Source organism: Anomaloglossus baeobatrachus, chromosome 5, assembly GCF_048569485.1.
Source record: "Anomaloglossus baeobatrachus isolate aAnoBae1 chromosome 5, aAnoBae1.hap1, whole genome shotgun sequence".
NCBI classification, from domain to species: domain Eukaryota; kingdom Metazoa; phylum Chordata; class Amphibia; order Anura; family Aromobatidae; genus Anomaloglossus; species Anomaloglossus baeobatrachus.
The window spans coordinates 332,579,492-332,607,442 of NC_134357.1; the positions used below are offsets into that span (position 1 = coordinate 332,579,492).

At 46.4% G+C, this 27,951-nt stretch overlaps 1 protein-coding gene across 1 annotated transcript; it reads right to left on the minus strand.

Moving 5' to 3' along the window:
- Positions 1–27,287, minus strand: MANBAL (mannosidase beta like). Its single transcript, XM_075349815.1, has 3 exons — positions 27,182–27,287; positions 18,821–18,986; positions 1–3,269 (listed from the first exon to the last, which is right to left on the minus strand). The coding sequence occupies exons 2-3, from the start codon at positions 18,968–18,970 to the stop codon at positions 3,162–3,164; spliced, it is 258 nt and encodes an 85-aa protein (XP_075205930.1). The 5' UTR covers positions 18,971–18,986; positions 27,182–27,287; the 3' UTR covers positions 1–3,161.
- Positions 27,288–27,951: the final 664 nt, after the last annotated feature.

Genomic DNA, 27,951 nt, shown 5'->3' on the forward strand with positions numbered 1-27,951 from the left:
AAAAACAAATACATATTTTATTGTTCACAATTGCTAATTTAACAATATAAAAAAGGGGAGGGATTGAAATGTTACGATCAATAAGGACCAGAAGTGTACCCAAGCACATGTATGTCAGTATATTATTATAGATTTTTAAACAGATTAAAGGATTATTCCCATACCCAAGATCCTATCCCAATATTATAATAATATTAAATACTTCCAATTAGAAATGTAGTATAGTTCTCCTGATATAGCCATGTCTCTTACCTCATGTGCAGGGCATTGCCCTGCACATATCCATTTTGCACTATCCATGGTTATGTCCACTCATACAATGCCAGTTTTTTGCTTGTGGTTGTAACCATGGATACCTAAGCTGCAATGCGCTTTAGATGAGTTAAGAGACATGGCTAAATGAGGGGAACTATACTACATTTCTAATTGGAAGGATTTGCTAATATTATGACGCCTACTATATATTAGGTTAGGATCTTGGAGATGGGAATACCCCTTTAAATAAATAACCTATAAACATTTTTACTTTACTTTTATGTTTTCTACAGGATATATGTATTTCATGGTTGTTTTTGACAGGGGTAATATTATCCTAATCAGTTGAATGAAAAAAGATCATGATAAGGGTAAGTTCACACAGTGCGTTTTTCGCGGCGTTTTTGCGCAGTTTTCGGGTGCGTTTTTGCTCAGAAAACTGCATGACTTTGCTTCCCCAGCAAAGTCTATGAGTTTTCATTTTTGCTGTCTGCACACAGCGTTTTTTTTCAGCTGCGTTTTTGTGGTGCCACAAAAACGCAGTAAGTCAATTATTCCCGCGTTTTTCACTGCGCTTTTCATCCATTGAGTGCAATGCGATGTTGAAAGACGCAATGAGAAATGCAAATAGCTGCGTTTTGGTGCGTTTCTAAGACCAAAAACGCAGCTATAAACGCAGGAGGTGGGTAGTAAAGTGACGTGTATAGGAAGAGGATTCCTTCTGTCAGTATATACAGAAGCGTGAATCCTCCCGGTACCGTCACCGCCGCTTCCACCTCCCGTCCTGGGCATGTATGCTGCCGTGCGGCGCCATGTCTGGGCGGGAGGTGGAAGCGGCTGCGAAAACAAAAGTGAACAGTAGAAAAAAAAAAAAAAAAGTTATACTCACCTGTCTGCAGACTCCCGGTGCAATGCCCGCTCCCCTCTCACGGTATCGCCGCTCCGGGTGTGTGCAGTCTCCCCAGGCAGTACGATAGATGCAGGACCTGGCGTTGGATCACCTGATGCAGTCACCTGACGCATCAGGTGATCGTAAGTCTCGGGCTGACGCCAGCGGCCGGCCGGCTTCACCTATCAGCGGATGCGTCAGGAGACTTCATTCCTGATTACCGGCAGCAGCTGCAGCGATCGGACGGGATCAAACTCCGCTGCAGGAGCTGCCGGTAATCAGCACATAAGTGAGTATTTTTTTTTTTATTTTTTTTGCACCGATGCATCATCTGATTGTATAAACGGCTTTTAGACAATCAGCTGATGTGTGATGTGCTTCAGCCCCTAGAACCTGACACATCTGATCGCTTTGCCTTCCAGCAAACCGATCAGATGATATTGGATCCGGATTGGACGGCGCGGGACCCTTGACCCAGGATTACTGCGGAGGGGGGTTCTTTATTTCAATAAAGATGGGGTCAATAATTGTGTTGTGTTTTATTTCTAATAAAAATATTTTTCTGTGTGTTGTGTTTTTTTTTTATCTTTACTAGAAATTCATGGTGGCCATGTCTAATATTGGCGTGACACCATGAATTTCGGGCTTAGGGCCAGCTATACAGCTAGCCCTAACCCCATTATTACCCAGAGAGCCACCCGGCATCAGGGCAGCTGGAAGAGTTGGATACAGCGCCAGAAGATGGCGCCTCTATGAAAGCTCCATTTTCTGGGGTGGCTGCGGGACTGCAATTCACAGCGGGGGTGCCCAGAAAGCATGGGCACCCTGCACTGTGGATTCCAATCCCCAGCTGCCTAGTTGTACCCGGCTGGACTCAAAAATTAGGCGAAGCTCACGTCATTTTTTTTTTTTTAAATTATTTCATGAAATTCATGAAATAATTAAAAAAAAAAAAAGGGCTTCCCTATATGTTTGGTTCCCAGCCGGGTACAAATAGGCAGCTGGGGGTTGGGGGCAGCCCGTACCGGCCTGCTGTACCCGGCTAGCATACAAAAATATGGCGAAGCCCACGTCATTTTTTTTGTTTGGGGGGGGGGGGGAAAGGAATCCTGCATACAGTCCTGGAAGGAGGATGCTGAGCCTTGTAGTTCGACAGCTGCTGTCTGCTCTCCTGCATACACTATTGGATGGAGGATGCTGAGCCTTGTAGGTCTGCTCCCCCCTGACTCTCCCTCAAGCATACAGTCCTGGATGGAGCATGCTGAGCCTTGTAGTTCTGCAGCTGTCTGCTCTTCTGCATACACTAGTGGAGAATGAAGAACACATTGAAGAAGGAAATGACATCAGACCTTTTTTTTTGTTCACTGATAAAAAAACGCATAAAGACGCAGTGAGCAAAAACGCAGCAAAAAAAACCGCACCAAATCGCGGCAAAACGCGTGCGTTTTTTGACGCGAGTGCGTTTTTGTGTGTTTTTTGCTGCAAAAAACGCACAAAAACGCAGCGTCAAAAAAACGCAGCGTGTGAACCTAGCCTAACACTGACTCATTTATCCAAATTGTGCTGTCCAATTATTTTTAAACTATAACTCTGGCAAGTTGTCAGGGCATGTTGTGAGCTGTAGGTTTGCAATGTGATCTGAAAGAAGCAGACAGAAAAAAATGCACGGATTTGGGATAGTCGCATACTAGGTAAGTAACATTAGTTGGGAGGGGGTAGACCAATTTCTACTGTAATCTGTACAGTAAAATAATCTGATTTCAAGAGACAAATATCCAATGAATTGCACCTTGTGGCATAATTTCTCAGCGATCTGTAGTGTAAATAATGTCAGGACATACCTCTTAGTATACATTGATGGGAATAGTGATACAAATACACATAATGCCCCTATAATAACACTCAGCAAAATGAAAAACAGGAAGTGTTGTCATAGGAATAAAGATTGTGTGGCAGTCTGATCAGTCCAGGTAATGAAGGAAACTTTAGAAAGAGAAGGTTAAGTCTTTTCTGATGTTCATCGCTTTTTCTTTGTCTCTTTCTTTTGCTTTTTCCCCGCGGTCACCGGTGCCGTCTTGGGTTTTTTCACCACTTCTGTGATTTTTGCTTCTGAAGTCTCAGTATCCTGTGTAATCAACACAACACCAAATATTAATAATACGAAGGCAGATGTACAAATACCGCAAATGTAGACCTAATCTATGAACCCCATAATTATTGAGCTTCTAGAGGAAGTCTGTAACTTAATAAACATATGTAAAGCAGACATGAATGCTATGTGCAATGGCTGCCAGTATATATATATATATCTATATATATATATCTATAGATATTATATATATATATATATATATATATATATATATATATATATATATATATATATATATATATATAGATATATATATATAGATATATATATATATAGATATATATATATATAGATATATATATATATATAATTGCCTTATTCTGTCTGTCTGGCTCCAAAATTGTCGTTACCGCGACAAGCGTCTCATTGGCAGCTCGCCCCGGCTCCGCCCCCCAGACAGATTGGCCTCTCGCCCCGGCCCCCTGCACGCATTGGCAACTCGGCCACGCCGCGCCCCCCTCACGCATTGCACGCTCGCTCTGGCCCCGCCCCCCGCACGCATTCCCCGAACCGACATGGAGCCCCGACTTCCAGGTGAGTGCTGTACCCCCGGGAGCCCACACCAGCGTACGCCGGCAACCCAGCCAACACATACCCTCGCATTGCTGGGGTTGCCGGCGTACGCTGGTGTGGGCTCCCGTGCGTGCGGGGGGCGGGGTACGCTGGTAACCATGGTACACATTGGGTAATATTGTGTAGCATGGTTACCATCGTACACCGGCTCCCAGGTGAGCGCATCAAGGTCCTGCAGCGGCGGAACACACACACACGAACACACATAAGAACAGACACACACACACACATCAGATCGCATCCACACACTCACAACATCCAGTGATATCGCTTACTTCTCGGCGGCGATACTGTGCGTGCAGTGACCTTCCAGGACCTGCCGGAGGATCACATGGCCGGAAGCATGTGGTATCTCCGGATGTTGTGAGTGTGAGCGAGTATGTGCGATATCGTCAATGTGTGTGTGCGTGTATGCGATCTGGTGTGTACGTGTATGCGATCGGGTGTATGCGATCGGGTGTGTGCGTGTATGCGATCGGATCTGTGCGTGTATGCGATCGGATCTGTGCGTGTCGGCAGAAGGCAGAGGAGCACTGCGTGCAGCACAGCTGCTGGGACAGCCCACCGGAGGGCACAGGCAGAAGTGGGGTGTGAGTGTATGCGATCAGATGTGTGCGTGTATACTGTCTGATGTGTGACTGTGGAGCACGATGGGGGGTGCACAGTATGGGGGATGGAGCACGATGGGGAGTGCGCAGCATGGGGGATGGAGCACGATGGGGGGTGCGCAGCATGGGGGATGGAGCACGATGGGGGTGCGCAGCATGGGGGATGGAGCACGATGGGGGGTGCGCAGCATGGGGGATGGAGCACGATGGGGGGTGCGCAGCATGGGTGATGGAGCACGTTTGGGAGTGCGCAGCATGGGGGATGGAGCACAATGGGGGAGCGCAGCATGGGGGATGGAGCACGATGGGGGGGTGCACACCTCCCCCCAAAACACACACACACACACACACACACACCGCCACACACGCACTGCACAACACACCACACACACACACACACACACACACTGGGAACCACAAACACCGCCCTACACAGACACCCACACACACAGACAACGCCGCACACACACAACACCCAAACACCGCGGCACACACAAATATACGCACATACCGCACAACACACACATTGCACAAAACATACCTCCCCCCAAAACACACACACCCACACAAACCGAGCAACACACACACACAACGCTACAGACACACAGCGCTCCACAAACAATGCAACACACACAATGCAACACACAAACAACACCGCTCTCACCCCCCTTCTGCAGCGGGACACAGAATTTATCGGCCGGCGCTGGAGTCAGCTGACTCCTGATCTCACAGCCCGCACACGCTGCAATGGCTGCAGGTGGGCTCATTCACATGACCGTTCCGTTTGTCCTGGTCAGTTCCTGTTTTTTTGCGGCGCCACGGACAGGACCATCTTTTCAATGTCTTTTGTGTAGGATCGGATGGTACACGGTAGCACTTCCATGTGCATCCGATCCTACAAAAAAAAAACCACATCGGATGCCGTATGTCCGCTCCGTTATTATGGAACATGTCCTATTCTGTTCCGTAATAACGAACCGTGACTCAACACAAGTCAATGGGTCCGCAAAATTCCCGGAAGCAACACGGAAGCACTTCCATGTGACTGCCGTTGGGTGCCCGTGCAGTCAGTGTCCCGATCCAGCCCCGCGGCTGCCTGCCCAGCAGTGTCAGCAGCTGCCCGCACTGCAGTGTCAGCAGCCGCGGGGATGACAAGCGCTACCGTCAGGAGGTTAGTAAGTTCATTACCTACGATGATGAAGTCCTGCCCTCCTGACGTCAGCGGTCGTCACTGCCTTCTATGCCCGCCGCTTGTCACATCACCTCTCGCTGTCGACCCGAGACTGTGACTAGTGGTGACGTCACGGGCCGCTCTCGATACTTGGTTTGTGAAGGCGGCGGTCATTGAACTCGGTGACAGCGCTGCTGTCAGGAGTTCAGCGATCATCGCAGGTAATATACCTCGCTAACCTCCTGACAGCAGCACTTGTCATGCCCTGCAGTGACCTGGGCTGACCTATTGATGTTAGCTCAGGTCACTGCACGGCTCTCCCAGCAAATAGGGAACATTCTGTTCTTCATTGACTGGGACATTGACTATGGTATGGATCATCGTGGGACCCCCTTGTATTACACCAGACCTGGATTTGTTTTTCTTTCTAATAAATTGGTGAAAGAGGGAATGTGTTGGGGAGTGTTTTTTCAAATAAAAATGTGTTTGTTGTCTTTTTTTTGTTTTATTACTGCCTGGGTTGGTGATGTCGGGTATCTGATAAACGCCTGACATCACTAACTCCAGGGCTTGATGCCAGGTGACATTACACATCTGGTATTAATCCCATATATTACCTCGTTTGCCACGGCACCAGGGCAACGGGATGAGCTGGCGCGAAGCACCAGGACTGGCACATCTAATGGATGCGCTACTTCTGGGGCGGCTGCAGCCTGCTATTTTTAGGCTGGGGAGTGTCCAATAACTGTGAACCTCCCTAGTCTGAGAATACCAGACCACAGCTGTCCGCTTTACTTTGGCTGGTGATCCAATTTCGGGGGACCCCGTGTTTTTTGTTTTAAATTATTTAGTTAATTTAAAATAACAGCGTGGGGTGCCCTCTGTTTTGGATTAGCAGCCAAGGTGAAGCTGCCAGTTGTGGTTTGCAGGCTGCAGCCGTTTGCTTTACGCTAGCTGGCTACAAAAGATAGGGGGACCGCATGTCGTCATTTTTTTTTATTTATTTATTTTTTTGGCTAAATACAAGACTAAGCACCTTAGTGCCACATGAAAGTCACAAAAGGGTGCCAGCTTAGAATATGCAGGGGGTAGGAAATTATATATGTCCTTCTTATCTATCTATCCAGCCCTCTATTCATTCATTCATTCATCCCTCTATCTCTATATCTATCTATCCATCTCTATATCTACTCATCTATTTATCTTTCTTGCTGCTTCCGTTTTTTGCGGTCCGCAAAAAAAACGGAAGGCACACAGATGTCACACGAATGCCACTAGGATGCATCCGTGAAAAAAAAAGGACCGTTTTGTGGCCCGCAAAAACTGAATGGTCATGTGAATGTAGCCTTAACAGCAGTCACTGTCTGCTGCCGATCACATGTGACCGTGTGCGGGCTGTGTTTACAGGAGTTCAGCTCAGCTGACTCAAGTGACGGCCGATCAAGCTGGGGCCACACGGGGTTTACTGCGATCCCCTCGCATTACACTCGGCTCGCGCTCAGTACAGCAGAGCTGAGTGTCATGTGTGTGTCCCTGCGACTGAGGTCCGACTGTGCGAGCAGACCTCAGCTGCGGGGGGCGGTCCGCCACTCGAGGGGTAGGCCAGCACTGAGGAGGGGTGGAAGGGATTTCTCTCCCTCTCTCCTCCGTAGTCCACCGATGTACCGCAAGTGCAGTGCGATTTTTCTCTCACTACATAAACTTGAATGGGTAAAAGAGAGAGTCTTGCATTACAGTTGTAGCATGCTGCGATTGTTATCTCGGTCCAATTAGGGCTGAGAAAATAATCGCTCATGTGTGCTGACACACAGGCTAATATTGGTCCGAGTGGAATGCGATGTTTGATCGCACTCCACTCGCACTGTTTTTCTCGCCGTGTGGCTTAGACCTTACTTGTTCTATGTCCCCCTGCATCCATCGCAGCGTGTGCAGGCTGGAGTTCAGCTGAGTTCAGATGAGCTGACTCCAGTGCTGGACTGAACTCAGGTGACCTCACAGCCTGTACACGCTGCGATAGTTGCAGGGGGACACAGAACAAGTAATCGGCCGACACTGGAGTCATCTGATTACTTGGGATGAATTGAGCAGTAAAATGCTCTGATGCTCGATGGGCGAAGCCCATGTCGATTTTTTTTTTTAAAAAAATCATTAAAAATAAAAAAAAAACAAAAAAAAAACTCATTGTTTGTGGGCTCCCGCTGCATTTTCTATTGCCAAGGGTAACCCAAGCAGCTACTGGCTGCTAACCCCCGCTGCTTGGTGTTACTTTCACTGGCAATAGAAATCCAGGGAAGCTTTTTTTTTTATATATATATAAAGGTTTTTGCCTGAAAAATTTTTTAAAAAAATGACGTGGGCTTCGCCATATTTTTGTATGCTAGCCAGGTACAGCAGGCAGCTACGGGCTGCCCCCAACCCCCAGCTGCCTAATTGTACCCGGCTGGGAACCAAAAATATAGAGAAGCCCTTTTTTTTTTTATTTCATGAATTTCATGAAATAATTAAAAAAAAAAAATGACGTGGGCTTCGCCGAATTTTTGAGTCCAGCCAGGTACAACTAGGTAGCTGGGGATTGGAATCCGCAGTGCAGGGTGCCCAAACTTTCTGGGCCCCCCGCTGCGAATTGCAGTCCACAGCCGCCCCAGAAAATGGCGCTTTCATAGAAGTGCCATCTTCTGGCGCTGTATCCAACTCTTTCAGTGGCCCTGGTGGCAGGTGGTATGCTGGGTAATAAGGGGTTAATACCAGCTATGTTTTACCAGCTGGTATAAAGCCCGAGATTCTTAATGTCAGGCCAAGTTTGACCTGGCCATTAAGAATCTCCAATAAAGGGTTTAAAAAAAAAAAAAGACATCACACAGAGAAAAATACTTTATTAGAAATAAATACACAGACACAGTAGGGACTCCATGTTTATTACTCCCTCTCACCCCTCCACGATGGAGAGATTTCTGTACTGACCATGCCAGGAGAGAGCGAGGGAAAAGAGAGAGAGAGCGAGGGGGGGGAGGAAAAGAGAGCGAGGGGGGGGAGGAAGAGAGAGCGAGGGGGGGGGGAAAAGAGAGCGAGGGGGGGGGGAAAAGAGAGCGAGGGGGGGGAGGAAAAGAGAGCGAGGGGGGGAGGAAAAGAGAGCGAGGGGGGGAGGAAAAGAGAGCGAGGGGGGGAGGAAAAGAGAGCGAGGGGGGAGGAAAAGAGAGCGAGGGGGGAGGAAAAGAGAGCGAGGGGGGGAGGAAAAGAGAGCGAGGGGGGGGAGGAAAAGAGAGCGAGGGGGGGAGGAAAAGAGAGCGAGGGGGGGGAGGAAAAGAGAGAGGGGGGGAGGAAAAGAAAGCGAGGGGGGGGAGGAAAAGAAAGCGAGGGGGGGAGGAAAAGAAAGCGAGGGGGGGAGGAAAAGAAAGCGAGGGGGGGGGAGGAAAAGAGAGCGAGGGGGGGAGGAAAAGAGAGCGAGGGGGGGGAGGAAAAGAGAGAGGGGGGGGAGGAAAAGAAAGCGAGGGGGGGGAGGAAAAGAAAGCGAGGGGGGGAGGAAAAGAAAGCGAGGGGGGGGAGGAAAAGAAAGCGAGGGGGGGAGGAAAAGAAAGCGAGGGGGGAGGAAAAGAAAGCGAGGGGGGGAGGAAAAGAAAGCGAGTGGGGGAGGAAAAGAAAGCGAGGGGGGAGGAAGAGAGCGAGGGGGGGAGGAAGAGAGCGAGGGGGGGAGGAAGAGAGCGAGGGGGGGAAGAGAGCGAGGGGGGGGAAGAGAGCGAGGGGGGGGAAGAGAGCGAGGGGGGGAGGAAGAGAGCGAGGGGGGGGAAGAGAGAAAGGGGGGGGGAGAGAGAAAGGGGGGGGGAAGAGAGAAAGGGGGGGGGAAGAGAGAAAGGGGGGGTAGAGAGAAAGGGGGGGAAAGAGAGCGAGGGGGGGAAAGAGAGCGAGGGGGGAAAGAGCGCGAGAGCGAGGGAAAAGAGGGGGGAGAGGAGAGGGGGATAAGAGGGGGGCAGAGAAGAGGGGGAAGAGGGGAGGGGGAGAAGAGTGGGGGGAGAGAAGAGGGGGGGTGGGCAGAGGTGCTCTGTCATTAACTGTCTCCACTCTGTGACTTCTGGTGCAGGTGACAGAGTGCAGACAGTTGGTCCCATGCAGCAGGATAGATGGCAGAGCACAGCGGTGACATGCCTGTCAGTGTCTTGCTGCGTCCTGCAGTGCTGCTGGGAGGAGCAGATGATCACACTGCCCAACACCGGCCGCTCTCCTGACATCGCAGCAGAGCGGGCGGGTGGAGAGTGTGATCAGATACTTACGTGCAGGGGGGGGATTTCAGCTGAAGAACCCCCCCTATACTGCACTCTGGCGCCCCGTGCCTCACCATCTGCAGGACGCTTAGCCGGCTCCACACTGACGTCCTCCGGCTCCTCCCCTCGATGCTGGGCTGTGCCGTGCGGTAGTCACCGCCCACAGCCCTGTCACTCAATCTGAGTGGTGCCAGCCTCCTCTGACGTACCCGACAAGTTTGAGAGCCCGGAATTGCCGGGACGTCAGAGGATACTGGCGGCCACAGCTCCAGGGGGTCATGTGACAGGCACTGAGCGTGCAGGATAGCGCCGCTCAGTGCCAGAAATGGAAACAGAAGCCAATGGAAAAAACGCCTAGAATGGTAAGTAGAACTCCTACAGAAAATAAAAAAAATGGGTGAACCACCCCTTTAAAATAGGCCATCAATAACTGATTGGTGGGGGTGTGACACTCAGCACCCCCGCCGGGCGGAAGTAATCTTAAGCCCCCGTCACATTTAATGACTTACCAGCGATCGCAAAAAAGATGCGACCTGGTCAGGATTGCTGGTAAGTCACTGGGAGGTCGCTGGTGAGATGTCACACAGTCAGACCTTACCAACGATGCAGTAACGATGAGCGACCTATATAGGAGGTCATTGTTAGGCGTCAAACACAGCAATGTGTCCTGCCCAGCAAGACATCACCTTTGAAGAAAATGGTCCGGACCCTTCTGCAACGACTAGCGATCTCACAACAGGGGCCTGATCGCTGGTAGGTGTCACACATAACGAGATTGCTGGTAAGATCGCTGCTGCGTCACAGAAACGGTGACGCAGCAACAATCTCATTAGCGATCTCGTTTTGTGTGACGGGACCTTTAGCCTGCAGGAACACAACAAGCTCCATCAAAACTATAGCGACTCCGGTTGGGTACATCCAGATGTTCATTCGGAGGTGGATCTGTAATAACCGGGTATAGACACTAAATAAATGGAGCTACTGTATTTCAGCAGAATCCGAGAACGTTTGATTTCTGACACTGGTAACAGCTGATCGGCAGCAGTGCCAGATGTCATACCCCTACCAATCAGATATTGATGGCCAATCCTATGGATGGGGCATCACTAAAAAAGTAGTGGCCAAACTCTTTAAGGCAGCGCTCACATCAGCGGTATTTTGCCGCAAAACCGTATCCGTCACAAATGTGGTACAGTCCTATTCATTGCCAATGGAATCGCGGCAAGATGAGGTCACATGCTGTAGCGTGCTTCATACACCACCGCATGTGACCGCATCTTGCCGCAATTCCACTGGCAATGAATAGGACTGTACCACATTTGTGATGAATCCGGTTTTGCGGCAAAATACCGCTGATGTGAGCGCGTCCTAAGAGAAAACTTGCTTATCACATGATAACTGCAAGTCAATAAAACCTCAGCGATATCAATCTGTCTAGTTAGGAAGCTAAAGCAATTGGGAATTCATTTCACCTGTTCTGCTGTAAATGAAAGTGACAATAGTAGCACTAAGAGAGTCAATGCCCAAAAATGAATGGTTTTACAGGTGGTTGCCTCAGACAATTACTTTCTCTGTATTCTTCATGATTCAAGTGTAGTTTTGCTAATGTCCTTGTCACTATTGGTAGCCTGAGTCCGCACCTGGTGCCAATCCACATTGCACATATAGCCCAGACCCTCCAGTATAGCCCATTCATATGTTCCAGAATGTTTAGTTGCATCTCCCAGTATAGTCTCAAGAGTATTGAGCAGATATCCGGACACAAGGATAGCCGAACATGGCAACAGAAGGGCATCAACCCAGCAGCAGGATCAGTATCTGCTCTTTTATGTGAAGAAGGACATGAGGAACACAACCAGAGCCCTACAAAATTACAGTGTAACCAGTGGTCTCCATGTTTTTGACCAAACTGTCAGAAACGGACTCCATGAGGGTGATGTGAGGGCCTAAAACCTGTAGTGGGATCTGTGCTCACAGCCCACCACTGTACAGCTTGAAATAACATTCACTAGGGACCACCATTGTCAAGTCTGCCTTTGGCGTCCCATTCTCTTCACAGATGAGAGCAGGTTCACACTGAGCATATGTAACTGATACAAAATAATCTGAAGATGCCATGGTGAATGTTATGCTGCCTGCAGCATCATCCATCATGAGTGGTTTAGTATTGGATCATTGAAGCTCTGGGTGGGCATATCCTTGGCAAGGACTACTGTTAGGTACCTGGATGAAGTCTTCAGCCATTGAACGCCCTTATGATGGTGCAGTGAATTCTAAGTTACTCCTGGTGCAGGACAATGCCCAGCCCCATAGCCACATTATGTAGGTAGATCTTGGATGACAAATATATTGATGCCATTGGTTGGCCCCTATGTTCCCCAGACCTGAATCAAATTGAAAACCTTTGGGACATTATATAACAGTGAATCTGAAGCTGCTAAATGGTGTAAATAGTGCATGAGCTCACTGCTTCCCTGACCTGGGTCTGGGAGGAGAGTCCCCAGGACATATCTGTCTCATTGGATGCATGCACAGATGTTGTTAGGAATGCACAGAGCAATATGGAGGCCATACACACTACTATCTCACACTGGATCCATCTGGGATCTATTTTTTTACTTTGATTTTCAAGGTGATTAGAATCCAGCTCTCATCTTGTTCATGATTTTGATTCCCATTGATTGCTGATGCGCCATTTTGTTCTCAATGAATTACACAATAAATATCAATAAAGACTTTCATTCTTCAAGATCAATTGGATGACTTAAATGTTCACTTAATTATTTTGAGCTGGATATATCCCTAAATTACCCTATTTTCTGTAATGTAACCAGTATAGGAACAGTGGACTACCTAGCCACAGAACAATCCAACTGATGGGACCCCTGGCCTCAGCTAAACTGAGGACCCTAACCCCTTCTTATCCAGATGAGTTGATAGCCAAGCATGTACACTGCTGTTATATATAGCCCTATTATATTATTTGGCTGTTTCTGTGCTCCCTACACAGTTGTATTATGTAGAAGGGCACATGCCCGGCCACCAATCCATACAACTCAACATCAGTACAGGCCAGCAGAATAATTACTACAGTTCATTTTGGAAATGTAAGGCTATGTGCGCACGTTGCGTATTTGCATGCAGTTACGCTATGATCTGCACCGCAGCGTAACTGCATGCGTCCTACGTCCCCAGCACAATCTATGAAGATTATGCAGGAGCCGTGCGCACGTGGCATATTAGAGCGCAGCGCTTTGGCTGCTGCCCGAAGCGCGCGTTCTAAGAAGTGACATATCACTTATTCCGTGTGCTCTGCATGCATCCCCCGCTCTGTCTATGGGAGGGGCTGCAGTCAGAGCGCATGGAATCGGCTTTTTTTTTTTCTCATTACGGACTCTTTCTGCAGCGATTTGAAGCGCACGTGTGCTGTTCAAATCGCTGCAGAAATTTCTGCAGGGACAGAACGCAACGTGCGCACATAGCCTTAAAAGAGGTTTGCTCACAACTACAAGATCCTTCTATGTAATGATATAGGTCTTCACTTTACATTTTCTAATAAGGAGTATTTAACAATGCATACTTTACTGTGCCTTCTGTCATTACTGTCAGGCCATAATGTGGCCCCCTAATAGCAGTCGAGCATGCAATCCTCCAGATCAGAGCATACAATCATGGAAGGTCGGCTTCTCACATGAACTTGCATGGCTAATTTATGTGCTATGTCAGTTGTCTGACAATGTTCCTAATAAGGACAAGGAGAGGAGAAAAAGACGATCAAAAGCCCAATAAAAAGAGAATCAAGATTTTTCAAAAACCAAACAGTTTTTTATTTTTATATTTTTCAAAATATCAACGCAAGTGAATATGTGGACACAACATATGCATCAGATTATAGATAGCGGACCCTGCACGTTGCCATTATCATATGGCCAATACTTCAACAGAGGGGGCGTGACGAAGGAAGAAAAGCCGAAACACGTGTCGGGAGTCTCATATTATAGCGGTAATTAGATTCTACATTTACCTTGTACGTTGCTGTTGTGTTACAGTGAGAATCATCTTATATGTCCAGCCTATGCACTGGCGCTGTGACTGCTGTGATTTCTGCCTCGTATGTTATATTGTCTAGTGGCTACGATTGTTATCATTACTGTCTTATATATATAGCAGGATATGTCAGTTGCGTGAGTACGCACTATGTAGTGACATCTGCTGGTGGTTTGTGAGAATTGCATCTTGCACCGGGACTGACTTACAAGTTGAATCCGGTACATGCATACTATTTTATATATTCATCTTATACATTGTTACTGGGCTTTTGTCTTAAAGTATACTATACCGCTCAGCGGTTGTTTCAGCCATTTCTTATTGTCCTGTTGATTGCAGCAGGGCATATTGGTGGATACACAATCGCAGCTAAAACAATGTATAATGTAGTGATAATTGCTGACTGCCTGCAATAAAATACAATTTGTGCTAGGACTGATCTAGAATTGAATTTGGTACTTGTATATTAGTGCCTTTCGATTTATGGGATATATAGCAGCTAACAGTGCATATTGTTTGGTATATATATATATATATATATATATATCTTTTGAGACTATATGGATGTATGTATAGATAGAGCATTACGGATAATATACCTTTGATATATATGTTGTTGGTTATGACAATATCAACTATTAACATGTCTAATATTTAATGGATATTGGTATATATGTATATAGTCTCTTTTGAAGTATTGGCCATATGATAATCGCAATGTGCAGGGTCCGCTATCTATAATATGATGCATATGTTGTGTCCACATATTCACTTGTGTTGATATTTTGAAAAATATAAAAATAAATAAAAAACTGTTTGGTTTTTGAAAAATCTTGATTCTCTTTTTATTGGGCTTTTGATCGTCTTTTTCTCCTCTCCTTGTCCTTAAATGTATTACACGATTTATGCCCATATATAATATAGTCCTATTTCAGAATGAATTTATGATGTATACCATATAGTAATTGGTGAAAATGTATGATATATCACTGTTCTCTCTTTTCAATAATGTTCCTAATAAGCTGTGGTGTGAATGCATAGATAGTGATCATCCCTATTGATATTGCAAACAATACAACCAGGGTTCCTGACGCCTGGCTGCATTGGGCAACCTCTATAGAGTATAAATTGCCTGTGCTAAAGCCAGTACTGAATTAGGGTACCTTCACACTTTAGCGATGCAGCAGCGATCCGACCAGCGATCTGACCTGGTCAGGATCGCTGCTGCATCGCTACATGGTCGCTGGTAAGCTGTCAAACAGGCAGATCTCACCAGCGACCAGTGACCAGCCCCCAGCCAGCAGCGACGTGCAAGCGACGCTGCGCTTGCACGGAGCCGGCGTCTGGAAGCTGCGGACACTGGTAACTAAGGTAAACATCGGGTATGGTTACCTGATGTTTACATTAGTTACCAGCGCACACCGCTTAGCTTAGCGCTGGCTCCTTGCTCTCCTAGCTACAGTACACATCGGGTTAATTAACCCGATGTGTAATGCAGCTACATGCGCAGAGAGCAGGGAGCCTCGCACACTGCTTAGCGCTGGCTCCTTGCTCTCCTAGCTACAGTACACATCGGGTTAATTAACCCGATGTGTACAGCAGCTACATGTGCAGGGAGCAGGAGCCGGCACTGGCAGCATGAGAGCTGCGGAAGCTGGTAACTAAGGTAAATATCGGGTAACCACCTTGGTTACCTGATGTTTATCTTGGTTACAGCTTACCGCAGCTGCCAGATGCCGGCTCCTGTTCCCTGCTCGCTTCATTTCGTCGCTCTCTCGCTGTCACACACAGCGATCTGTGTGTTACAGTGGGAGAGCGCCTTTGAAGAAAACGAACCAGGGCTGTGTGTAACGAGCAGCGATCTCGCAGCAGGGGCCAGATCGCTGCTCAGTGTCACACACAGCGAGATCGCTAATGAGGTCACTGCTGCGTCACAAAAAACGTGACTCAGCAGCGATCTCGGCAGCGAGCTCGCTGTGTGTGAAGCACCCCTTAAGGTCCAGTCACACTAAGCAACTTACCAGCGATCCGAACAACGATAGGGATCGCTGGTAAGTTGCTAGGAGGTTGCTGGTGAGATGTCACACTGCGACGCTCCAGCGATCCCACCAGCAACCTGACCTGGCAGGGATCGCTGGAGCGTGGCTACACGAGTTGCTGGAGAGCTCACCAGCAACCAGTGACCAGCCCCCAGCGCCGTGTGGAAGATGCTGCGCTTGGTAACTAAGGTAAATATCGGGTAACCAACCCGATATTTACCTTGGTTACCAGCGCACGGAGCTACACGTGCAGAGAGCAGGGAGCAGCGCACACTGAGCGCTGGCTCCCTGCTCTCCTAGTTACAGCACACATCGGGTTAATTACCCGATGTGTGCTGCAGCTACATGTGCACAGAGCAAGGGAGCAGCGCACAATGCTTGGCGCTGGCTCCTTGCTCTCCTAGCTACAGCACACATCGGGTTAATTAACCCGATGTGTCCTGCAGCTACATGTGCACAGAGCAGGAGCCGGCACTGACAGTGAGAGCGGCGGAGGCTGGTAACAAAGGTAAATATCGGGTAACCAAGGACAGGGCTTCTTGGTTACCCGATGTTTACTGTGGTTACCAGCCTCCGCAGAAGCCGGCTCCTGCTGCCTGCACATTTAGTTGTTGCTGTCTCGCTGTCACACACAGCGATCTGCGCTTCACAGCGGGAGAGCAACAACTAAAAAATGGCCCAGGACATTCAGCAACAACCAACGACCTCACAGCAGGGGCCGGGTTGTTGCTGGATGTCACACACAGCAACATCGCTAGCAACGTCACAAAAGTTGTTCGTTAGCAGCGATGTTGCTAGCGATGTTGCTTAGTGTGACGGGGCCTTTAGGCTATTCCTGCTCCACAGGCTGCACCATTCATAGGATCAAAAGGCCAGCAAGATACCTTATCTATGCGCATTACAGGGTTGACAGGAGTGCTGACAGATGACATTTCACAATAGTTCTTTATACCTGGGACCCCTGCAGCCAAGGCCCCTGACGAGTACATAGATAGTGTATATTGTCTGCACTGTACATCACCAATGAATAAAGGGGCCAGCAATTCTGACACCCTGGGAACTGTGTATAGGCTATACATTATCTGGACTGAGGTACAATGCAGGTAATCATAGTCTATACAGGTTCCCCAAGGTGTTAGGAGCAATGGCTGCACTGTTCATAAGCTCAAAAGGGATGTGCAGTGCAAGCAATACACACTATATGTGTAATGTGTCAGGAGAGCTGGCTGCACTCTTCATAGGATCAAAAAGGCAGCCAAGCTTGTTTAGTTTCAGCAAGTCTCATGTGTATGGGAGCAACAGGCAATCATCGGTGGAGATGTCAATTGGGATGTCCGATTTCAACCACAATCTATATCCTTTATCAGTATGTCTTTGGCGTGTTGGAGGAAAATAGAGAACACCCATTCAAACACAAGGAGAACATACAAAGTCCTTATAGATGTTGTCCCTAGTGGGATTTGAGCCCAAGACCCCAACTGTAACCACTGTGCTACCCATATCACATAGTCTCCCGGAGATAAGCGGCCACCAGACATGTGTGGCGACAGCTTTCTCATAGAGAACACAGAAGTGCTCGGAGGAATGAGCACTCCTGTGTATGAGAACCGGCTGAGATGGCCTTCAGATAAGCAATATGCTGAAGCATCATTCGGCAGACAGCCATCTACTGTGTATAAAGCCAAAATAGGAAATAGAACTCCATTTCAAACCACCATAAATCATGGCAACCTCACCATATCAAAACCTAAGAACCAAAATTTTGAGCTTGCACAACCGTCATATAAATCATCAACAGAAATTCTGCATATATTAGATATCTTTATTACATCATAAGTACAAAAATAAGTGCTGGTACCCACAGACATTAAAATTCCCTACCCCATAAAAACATCCTAAAACAAAAACTGGTGCAGTGTGGAACAATACTTGTAATTAATCAATGAAAGAGTTAAATATTACACATTTGAGAGCTCTGGGTATAACCATGATCAACCATATAACATATTTGCTGGTCCAAATCACTCCATAAATAGTATAAAGTGCATAGTGCAAAGGAGGTAGGATGGCTGGCTCGGTATAGTTAAGGGCACAGGGGGAACAGTATCATCACTTGTCCTGAACACACATAATATGCATATATACCTCTTCAATAAGATTTATGAAGGGAACACCGAGGTCAGATTTTACAGTCAGCCACCTATAATCCAGCAGGTGAAATTGGAACCAGGACCCAGAGATCAAGACCACACTGCCCAGCACCTCGACGCGTTTCGCTTCCGCTTCGTCAGGAACTTATGTACTTATGATGTAATAAAGATATCTAATATATGCAGAATTTCTGTTGATGATTTATATGACGGTTGTGCAAACTCAAAATTTTGGTTCTTAGCCATCTACTGTGTATAGCCTGTCTAAGACGTGATAGTGGACAAATGCTCCCAGCAAAACGGACAGGAATCTTCTGTTGACTGATGTCCTCATTTATGGTATGGAAACATAGAATGCTTTATAGTGTATATGGCTCCCATGTAGGCTAGGTTATTTTTTTCCTTAAATCATGTTCGTGGGAAAGCTTCTTTAACAAGACTGGTCTGTGGACATGGTACATACATAGAGTTTTGTTAATACATCATTATAGGTATTTTACCTCTGTATTTGTAGCCAAGACAAGGAGTGGGTGATAAATGCAGACGTGGTGACATGTTTCTATGATACGTTTCCTCTGATTGTTCCACTCCTGGTTTTGGCTTACAAATACTGATGTAAAAAAACTCACCAAATACTCAATATGTGCTCATGGCCTTAGACATTAGTTCAGGTTACTCACCATTTCTTGTGACTTGCTTCCAGGGAATATAATTGCCAAAATGCAAATGAGCTGGAAAATTGCCCCACAAAAGAGTCCATAATGAAGCAAAGTCTCTAGGATGGTCGGCTCTGGAATGTCCGGTGGCGAGAGATCCAGAGGTTCTGGCATTGTGCTGGATGCCCACCTAACAGCATGGAAGATAAGTTATACACATGGATTTACCTTACACATATCCACATTCTTCCTATGACTGCTGATTAATGAACAGTGTTACTAAATGGAATGATCTCTAGAAGGTGAGGGTGAGCAGGAGGATGCTGTGGTTTAGGTTGGCACAATCTCACCTGAGCTAAACCTGCCATGATGGGAACCTTGATCTATTAGGTGATCGTGATGAATTTTTGGGTTTTTTTTGCAAGTGATTATTCTGAAAGTGCTCAAAAATTGCAGGTTGGTTTTCTTTTTGCCATAAGTATGTGATAATCATGGTAAAAAAAAAAGCTACAAAAGTGGAATGCGTGAATACTAGTGATGAGTGAGCACTACCATGCTCAGTACTCATAACGTACAGTTAAACACTCAGACGGGTTCAACTCTTGTCCCCAGGTATAATGAAAGTCAATGGGGAACACAAGCATTTTTCTGGGAAATCCTCCAGAAAAATCCTCAAGTTCCTCATTGACTTCCATTATAGTCGGGTACTCTAGTCGTGCCAATCTGAGTATCCAACTACTCGTTACGAGTACCAAACACCCAAGCATGGTAGTGCTCGCTCATCACTAGTGAATACCCAATTAATGAAATATGATCTGCTGGACATGGTGGTTAGAAATTGTGTACAAATGGCTGACCCTTTATATTTATTGCTTATATATTCCACAGCGCTATCTACTATATCAATTAGTACCATAAATAAATGAATAGAAAGGTGGCACGCATGTACTGCCAGTACTCCATTCTGAATGGGCCTTCAAGAGTCATGTTCTCAGGAGAAGTAGTGGGAATAAGGCTGGGGCCACACAGGGATACTGCAATCCTCACATGACACTCGGCTCATGCTTGCAGTACAGCAGAGCCGAGTGTCATGCGAGTGTCCCTGCAACTGAGGTCCGATCGTGCGAGCGGACCTCAGCTGCGGGGGGGCGGGCCAGTGCTGCGGAGGGGAGTGAGGAATTTATCTCACTCTCTCCTCCGTAGCCGGCTATTGCCATTCTCACCCTGCACTCGCGGTACACCGGTGTACTGCGAGTGCAGGGCGATTTTTCTCTCACCCCATAGACTTGAATGGGTGCGAGAGAAACCAGGATCGCATTGCACCCGCAGCATGCTACGATTGTTTTCTCAGTCCGATTAGGGCTGAGAAAATAATCACTCATGGGTGCCACATAGGCTAATATTAGTCCGAGTGGAATGAAATTTTTTATCGCACTCCACTCGCACCGATTTTCATGCCGTGTGACTTAGGCTTACTTCTTTAAAAGTTTCACCCAAAAACTCTAATCTACAGTCATATCTTGATTGACTGAACTCCATCAGTCTCTGAATTTTCCAGCCATGCTGGGCAGTACAGCACTAAACGGCAGCCACAGACAGGAGCCGGCAACGACAGTGCACGCTGTGTAAGTGGGCAGCTGCAGTGTCACTTCTCATAGCTGTTCCACTCTGTGTCCACTGCCTGGTACTGTGCTGCACTCAATCGGCAGTTCCATACCTCTGTAGTGATACTGCAGTGTCAATGTACACATCAGTCAATCTGTAGACCGTGATAAGCGTGCACACTGACACTGCAGTATCACTATAGAGGTATGGAACTCCTGATCGAGCTCAGGAAGGCTCGCTTATGTTTTGTCTCTCAACGTACAACAAAGTGATAAATATGCAAATTGTATTTGCATAAAACATATACATATATTATATTTTTTTCATTCCTGGCAACACAATTACTAATATCTACACTACAGGTATGATATATATATTTTTTTTTATAGGAACTAAATGCCCTAAGTCTGCATAAGTGGTTTAGTTGGCATTTTGGGGTTAACAGACAGCTAAACAGACGGTTAAAGGGAACCTGACAGCTGACAGATACAGCCTATGGATCGGTAGTACGTATCAGACATTGGCTGTATTATTTCGCTCATTTGTCTTTGACTCTGAAATGCTGCGGTGTTTCACAGAAGAACATACTTTAAAAGATGCCGAAGATCAAGCCGCACTGGACATTAATCAGACAAGCCGGTCCATGGTGGTTTCCCCCTTCCCACTACCAATGACTGACATGTATCTCCTGATTCACGCACAGCGGGAGACCTGTCACTCCAGGGTAGCGGGTGGGGAGAAGCCACCAGGTACCTGCCTGTATGACTTGTATCCCTTGTGGTATGGTCCCCGTTGATTTTTAAATTATATTTCTCTGTGAAATACAGCTGTTTCAGAGTCAAAGATACATGACTGCAATCATACAGCCAGTGTTTCTCCAAAAATAAGACCTACCCTAAAAAAAAGCCCTAGAAAGGATTTCTCGGAGCATGCTCAAAATTTAAACCTTAAACAAAAAAAAAAAGCCCCAGTTGTGGTTCCATAAAGAAGTGTCCAAGCAGCTAAAACAGTTAAAGAATACAACAGGACTATTTATCAATTAAAGCAGACATCCCCAAAAGAGAAGTAAGAAGAGAAGGGTGGGACTCCGCACCGATTCCACAAAATAAAATTCAGAAACTTTATTTTATCATCTAAAAGGTTATAGTACAAAAAATTCCAAGAGATACATCATTTGGCTTGACTCGTTTCGGACAAAAACAGATAAAAACAGTCCTTAATCATGGCTTATGATTAAGGACTGTTTTTATCTGTTTTTGTCCGAAACGCGTCAAGCCAAATGACGTATCTCTTGGAATTTTTTGTACTATAACCTTTTAGATGATAAAATAAAGTTTCTGAATTTTATTTTCTGGAAGCGATGCTGAGTCCCACCCTTCTCTTCTTACTTACCTTGTATCACGGACCTGCCTGTCTGGTGGACTGAGAGCATCCAGCTGGAACCTGGGACGCATATATACGGGTGAGCTGAAAAGTTTTTTCCTTCCATCCCCAAAAGAGAGCAGTCGCACCCCCCCAAAAAAAAAAAAAAAAAAATTGCACTCACCAGACCCCAAACAATTACAGTTGGCAAGTGCCAATGGTGAATGGACTCTCACACCGAGATCTACGTCGCTATCAGGTACCTTACCATTCCAGCTGCTTTGCAGAGCAGCTCTCACAAACAGATTGGGTACCAGTATCTCTCCAGGTGAGTGATACGGCTTCCAGGCACCAGGGGGAGCCAACTGCTGTAGAACACATAGGAACCTGACAGCGACGCAGATTTGTATGTGAGAGCCCATTTTCTTTCCAACTCTAATTGTTTGGGGTTTGATAAGTTCAATTCTTTTAGGGGGTAACATAGCAGTACATAGAGAATAATACATTTAAGCAGATAATTTAAACCTTTGTATTTATGGTCTGTAGCCACCACCATAGGAATAACAGTTCAGATAAGAAAATGTGCATCTGTACCAGTAATAGGATTAACACAAAATGTTGATGCTCTAGAATGTTATCACATGATTATATTTTTTGAACAAATGTTGATTTTTTCTTTTTTGTTCAAGAATAAGTTTGGATTATTGCTTATGGAGAAATATAAGGCATCCCCTGAAAATAAACCCTAGTGCATCTTTCAAAGCAAAAAATCATATAAGACCTTGCCTTATTTTGGGGAAACACAGTATATACTGCTGCGGATAGGGCAGTACGTATTAGCTGCCAGATTCACTTTGAAGCACCACTCCAGCATTTTTTTTTATTGCACCACTGGAGTGGTGCTTTAAATCTAAGCCCCCTGGCCCCTGTCTGATACTCCCCTCTGGCGTTTTCACCATCTATCACCGCCACTCCTGTCGGTCTCGGCGACTTGTGACTTGCTAGCAGCTCTAGTGTTTCCGGGAGCACTAGTGTCGCAGCTCAAAAATCAATACATCTCTATGACAGCCTCGTTCTGGCTCTCATACACTTGTATTGAGAGCTTGTGACATAACTTTGGGCAGTCAGAAGTTATGGGAATAGAGCAACACCAGAAAAGCACGAAAACGCCGGAGGGTAAATAAAATACCGGTGGCAGGGGACTTATATACCGAGCAGCCATACTGCTGACACCTGACTGAGCCCATTAGAAGTCCATTGAACAACTCCCATGACTGTTTTGTCTTGGGTTATGGTCAATATAATGGGCAGTCATACTCGGTGGCCTACTGTCAATGGCGGCAGTCCACACAGCCACTGTGAGTCACGTGATTCAGGGGAGCCCGCTGCCAGAACCAGCGCTGGCTGACTCCCCCCACTCATCATTGCTCTTTCAATTTTATCAGCATCACAGGTGCCAGTATAGTTGAAAGCAACAATGAAAGAGGGAACGCTCCAGTCCGAGCCCTCCTCCATCATTCCCCACTGTGTCTGAGTTCTGACATCTAATCGCAGCGGGCGTGGTGAAGTCACTACTGAGCGCCAAAGTGCCGAGACATGCTGAGCTTCAGAACACAACACGGAGAATGGAAGCAGCGGGGGATGGAGGATAGGTGAGTATTATTTATTTTATTTTTTTAATCAGTGAGTACATGGTGGCAAAAGAACTATGAGGGTGCATTAAACGGTATGAAACAGTATGGGGGAATCATCATGACATATGGAGGAGTACAGGGGGTGCATTATACTCAGTGGAATTACATGGCGGCTACCTTACGGTACATGGAGGACTATGCGGTGCATTATATTATATGGGGGACTATGAGAGTGCATTATATTATATGAGGGACTATGGGTGTGTGCAATATAATACATGGAGGACTATGGGGTGCACGATAATATATGAAGGGGTATGGGGATGCATTATACTATATGGAGGACTATGGGGTGCATTATAATACATGGATGACTATGGGAGGCATTATAATACATGGAAGACTATGGGATGCACTATAATATATGAAGGGGTATGGTGGATGCATTATACTATATGGAGGACTATGGGGTCCATTATACTATATGGAGGACTATGGGGTGCATTATAATACATAGAGGACTATGGGGTGCATTATAATACATAGAGGACTATGGGGGGCATTATAATACATAGAGGACTATGGGGGGCATTATAATACATAGAGGACTATGGGGGGCATTATAATACATAGAGGACTATGGGGGGCATTATAATACATAGAGGACTATGGGGGGCATTATAATACATAGAGGACTATGGGGGGGGCATATTAATACATGGAGGACTATGGGGGGGCATTATAATACATGGAGGACTATGGGGGGCATTATAATACATGGAGGACTATGGGGGGGCATTATAATGAATTATACTATATGGAGGACTATGGGGCTACATTACAGTAAATGGAGGACTATGGGGTTGCATTATACGATACAAAGGACTATCGAGTGTCCTTTTTACTATATGGAAGACTATGGGGTGCATTATACTATATGGAGGACTATGTGGGGTCCATTATACTAAAAGGAAGGCTATGTGGGGGCCATTATAATGTTTGAAGGGCTTTGTGGAGGTCATTATAAAATTTGGAGGACTATGAAGGAGCCTATACTTTAGGAAGTGCTCTTTGAGGGCCATTAGGGTAAGTTCACACAGTGCGTTTTTCGCGGCGTTTTTGCGCGTTTTTCTGGTGCGTTTTTGCTCAGAAAACTGCATGACTTTGCTTCCCCAGCCTATGAGTTTTCATTTTTGCTGTCTGCACACAGCTTTTTTTTTTTAGCTGCGTTTTTGTGGTGCTCACAAAAACGCAGCATGTCAATTATTTTTGCGTTTTTCACTGCATTTTCCACCCATTGAGTTCAATGAGATGTTCAAAAACACAATGAAAACAGCAAATTGCAAATATAGCTGCGTTTTAGTGCGTTTTTATTACTAAAAACGCAGCTATAAACGCAAGGGGTGGGTAGTAAAGTGACATGTACAGGAAGAGGATTCCTTCTGTCAGTAAATACAGAAGAGTGAATCCTCCCGGTACCGTCACCACCGCTTCCACCTCCAGTCCTGTGCATGTCAGCTCCCGTGCGGTGTCATGTCTGGGCAGGAGGTGGAGGCAGCTACGAAAACAAAAGTGAACAGTAGAAAAAAAATATGTTATACTCACATGTCTGCAGACTCCCGGTGCCATGCCTGCTCCCGGTACCGCCGCTCCGGCTGTTTGCAGACGGCCGGGACACCTCCGATATCTGCAGGACCTGGCGCTGATCACCTGATGCGGTCACCTGACGCATCAGCTGATCGTAAGTCTCGCGGTGACGCCGGCGCCCGGCCGGCTTAACCTCTCAGCGGATGCCGACAGGAAACTTCATCCCTGATTACCGGCAGCTCCTGCAGCGATCGGACGGGATCAGACTCCGCTCCAGGAGCTGCCGGTAATCAGCACATAAGTATTTTTTTTTTTTGCACTGATGCATCATCTGATTGTATAAACGGCTTTTATACAATCAGCTGATGTGTCATGTGATTCACGTCCTTTAACCTGACACATCATCTGATCGCTTTGCCTTCCAGCAAACCGATCAGATGATATTGGATCCGGATTGGACGGCGCGGGACCCTTGAGCCAGGATTACTGCGGAGGGGGGGTTCTTTATTTCAGTAAAGATGGAGTCGCTAATTGTGTTGTGTTTTATTTCTAATAATAATATTTTTCTGTGTGTTTTTTTTATCTTTACTAGAAATTCATGGTGGCCATGCCTAATATTGGTGTGACATGAATTTCGGGCTTAGGGCCAGCTGATAATATACAGCTAGCCCTAACCCCATTATTACCCAGCGAGCCACCCGTCACCAAGGCAGCTGGAAGAGTTGGATACAGCGCCAGAAGATGGCGCTTCTATGAAAGCGCCATTTTCTGGGGTGGCTGCGGACTGCAATTCACAGCGGGGGTGCCCAGAAAGCATCTGCACCCTGCACTGTGGATTCCAATCCCCAGCTGCCTAGTTGTACCTGGCTGGACTCAAAAATTGGGCGAAGCCCACGTCATTTTTTTTTTAATTATTTCATGAAATAAAAAAAAAAAAAAAAGTGGTTCCCTATATTTTTGGTTCCCAGCCGGGTACAAATAGGCAGCTGGGGGTTGGGGGCAGCCCGTACCTGCCTGCTGTACCTGGCTAGCATACAAAAATATGGCGAAGCCCACGTCATTTTTTTGGGGGGCAAAAAACTCCTGCATACAGTCCTGGATGGAGGATGCTGAGCCTTGTAGTTCTGCAGCTGCTGTCTGCTCTCCTGCATACACTATTGGAGAATGAAGAACATATTGAAGAAGGAAATTACATCAGACCTTTTTTTTTCCCCAACAATCTTTAATGGCAAAAATGCAGCAAAAAACGCACCAAATCGCAGCAAAAACGCGCGCGTTTTTTGCCGTGTTTTTTTGACGCGTGTGCGTTTTTGTGGTTTTTCTCGCAAAAAACGCACAAAAACGCAGCGTCAAAAAAACGCAGTGTGTGAACCTAGAACCTAGCCTTATACTGTATGCAAGCAATTATACAGTGTGACGTTTACTGTATGTAGGTCCATTATACTGCATGGAGGGCTGTGTGGGGGTCACAGTTGGGGATCATACTGTGTTGGGGGTCCCCATTCATTGTTGTGGTGGGTACAGTAGAGTCATCATACTGTGCGTGTGGAGGGTACTGTGGAGGAATTCACTGTGGGGGTATCGTGCGGCACTATTGTTGGCATCATACTTGATGGGTGCAATGAAAGGGGAATTTAGGCGCTCAATAGGACGAATATTACTTTGTAAGGTCTTCAAAGTTGAGCGATATGCTCTCATGTAACCCAGCCGAATATATATATTTATTTGAGAAGGGGGGGGAATAAAAAAAATTTCTGCTATGGGGCTGCAGCATTTCTATGTACGCCCCTAGCCATACTGCTGGCACCTGACTGAGCCCATAGAAGTCCATCGGCTCGTTGGGCACTGGTTGGTCTGTCATACACAGGATTTGGCAGCCATTATGAACGAGATCACAACACTAGTGTCTGTGCCATCAGGCAGGACAGTCTGGTTACCAAGGCAACAGACCAACACCAGAAGCTGCACCAGCATGTAGTGGTCTGTGACAGGTGCCACGAGCATAAATATAGGGCGTCTATAGGAAAATGTGCAGCCTGTACTACATGGTGGAATATGTTGGTGATATATATATAAAAAAATCATGTGAACAGATTTCAGTAGCTGACAAGTACCGGATTATTATAACCATGCATAATAGCAGCACGTCCTCATACACAGTCACCCACTTTACAATATACTGTATTATTACACTCACAGACAAAGGCAGCCGCCGGCCCGGCAGATCACCAGGAAGGGATTGTACAACAGCAGGAAATGACGAGCGGCTATGGATTGGGATAGTGACGGGAGAAGCCATTGTGTCTGCTCTCATATCATACTGGTAACGGGATTGGTCTTCATAAAAATGGCGGCCGCTCCCCTGGGTCTGTGCTCCGTGCTGCTCTACTGCTACCAAGTATAGCGCTGCACAGACTCTACCTACTGTACAATGGCAGCCCTGTGCACGGTGACGGGGTGTGCTGGGAGTTGTAGTTCCATTGAATATTGACATAATATCGATTTACCCTGTAAATGTTACACTGTGTATAATGGCTAATTATATGTGACAACAACAGATAAAACAATGAGAAATATGAAAGAGGGAAAGCGACAATGGACTATATGTCCCGAATATTTCTCACTAGTTATAGTGAATTTGGCGCTACTTGTGAGGTGTGGGACTTATCCTCATGTTGGAAAGAGCTCACACCTCATGGATCATTGTATGGCTCGTCACAGCCATAACCATTCAAAAAACAGTAAGAAAAAACCTAATAAAGTCATGAAAATCACCTCATAAAGGACAGTGCAGTAATGTCAGTATAGGCTAAGCCATAGCCATGTCCGTGGTGGGCGCCCACTAGTTAATACCACGTTTCCCTGAAAATAAGACATTGTCATATTATTTTTTGCCCCGAAAAAAACCCTAGGGCTTATTTTGGGGGTAAACACGGGTTGGGGGTAAGTTTACCCCCAAAAAAGGCA

Excerpts from the sequence above, each read along its gene's own strand:
- MANBAL (XM_075349815.1), bottom strand. The coding sequence starts at position 18,970 with ATGCCAGAACCTCTGGATCTCTCGCCACCGGACATTCCAGAGCCGACC. Across the intron at positions 3,270-18,820 it reads GAAGCAAGTCACAAGAAATG|GATACTGAGACTTCAGAAGC; the intron begins GTGAGTAACCTG and ends TTGATTACACAG.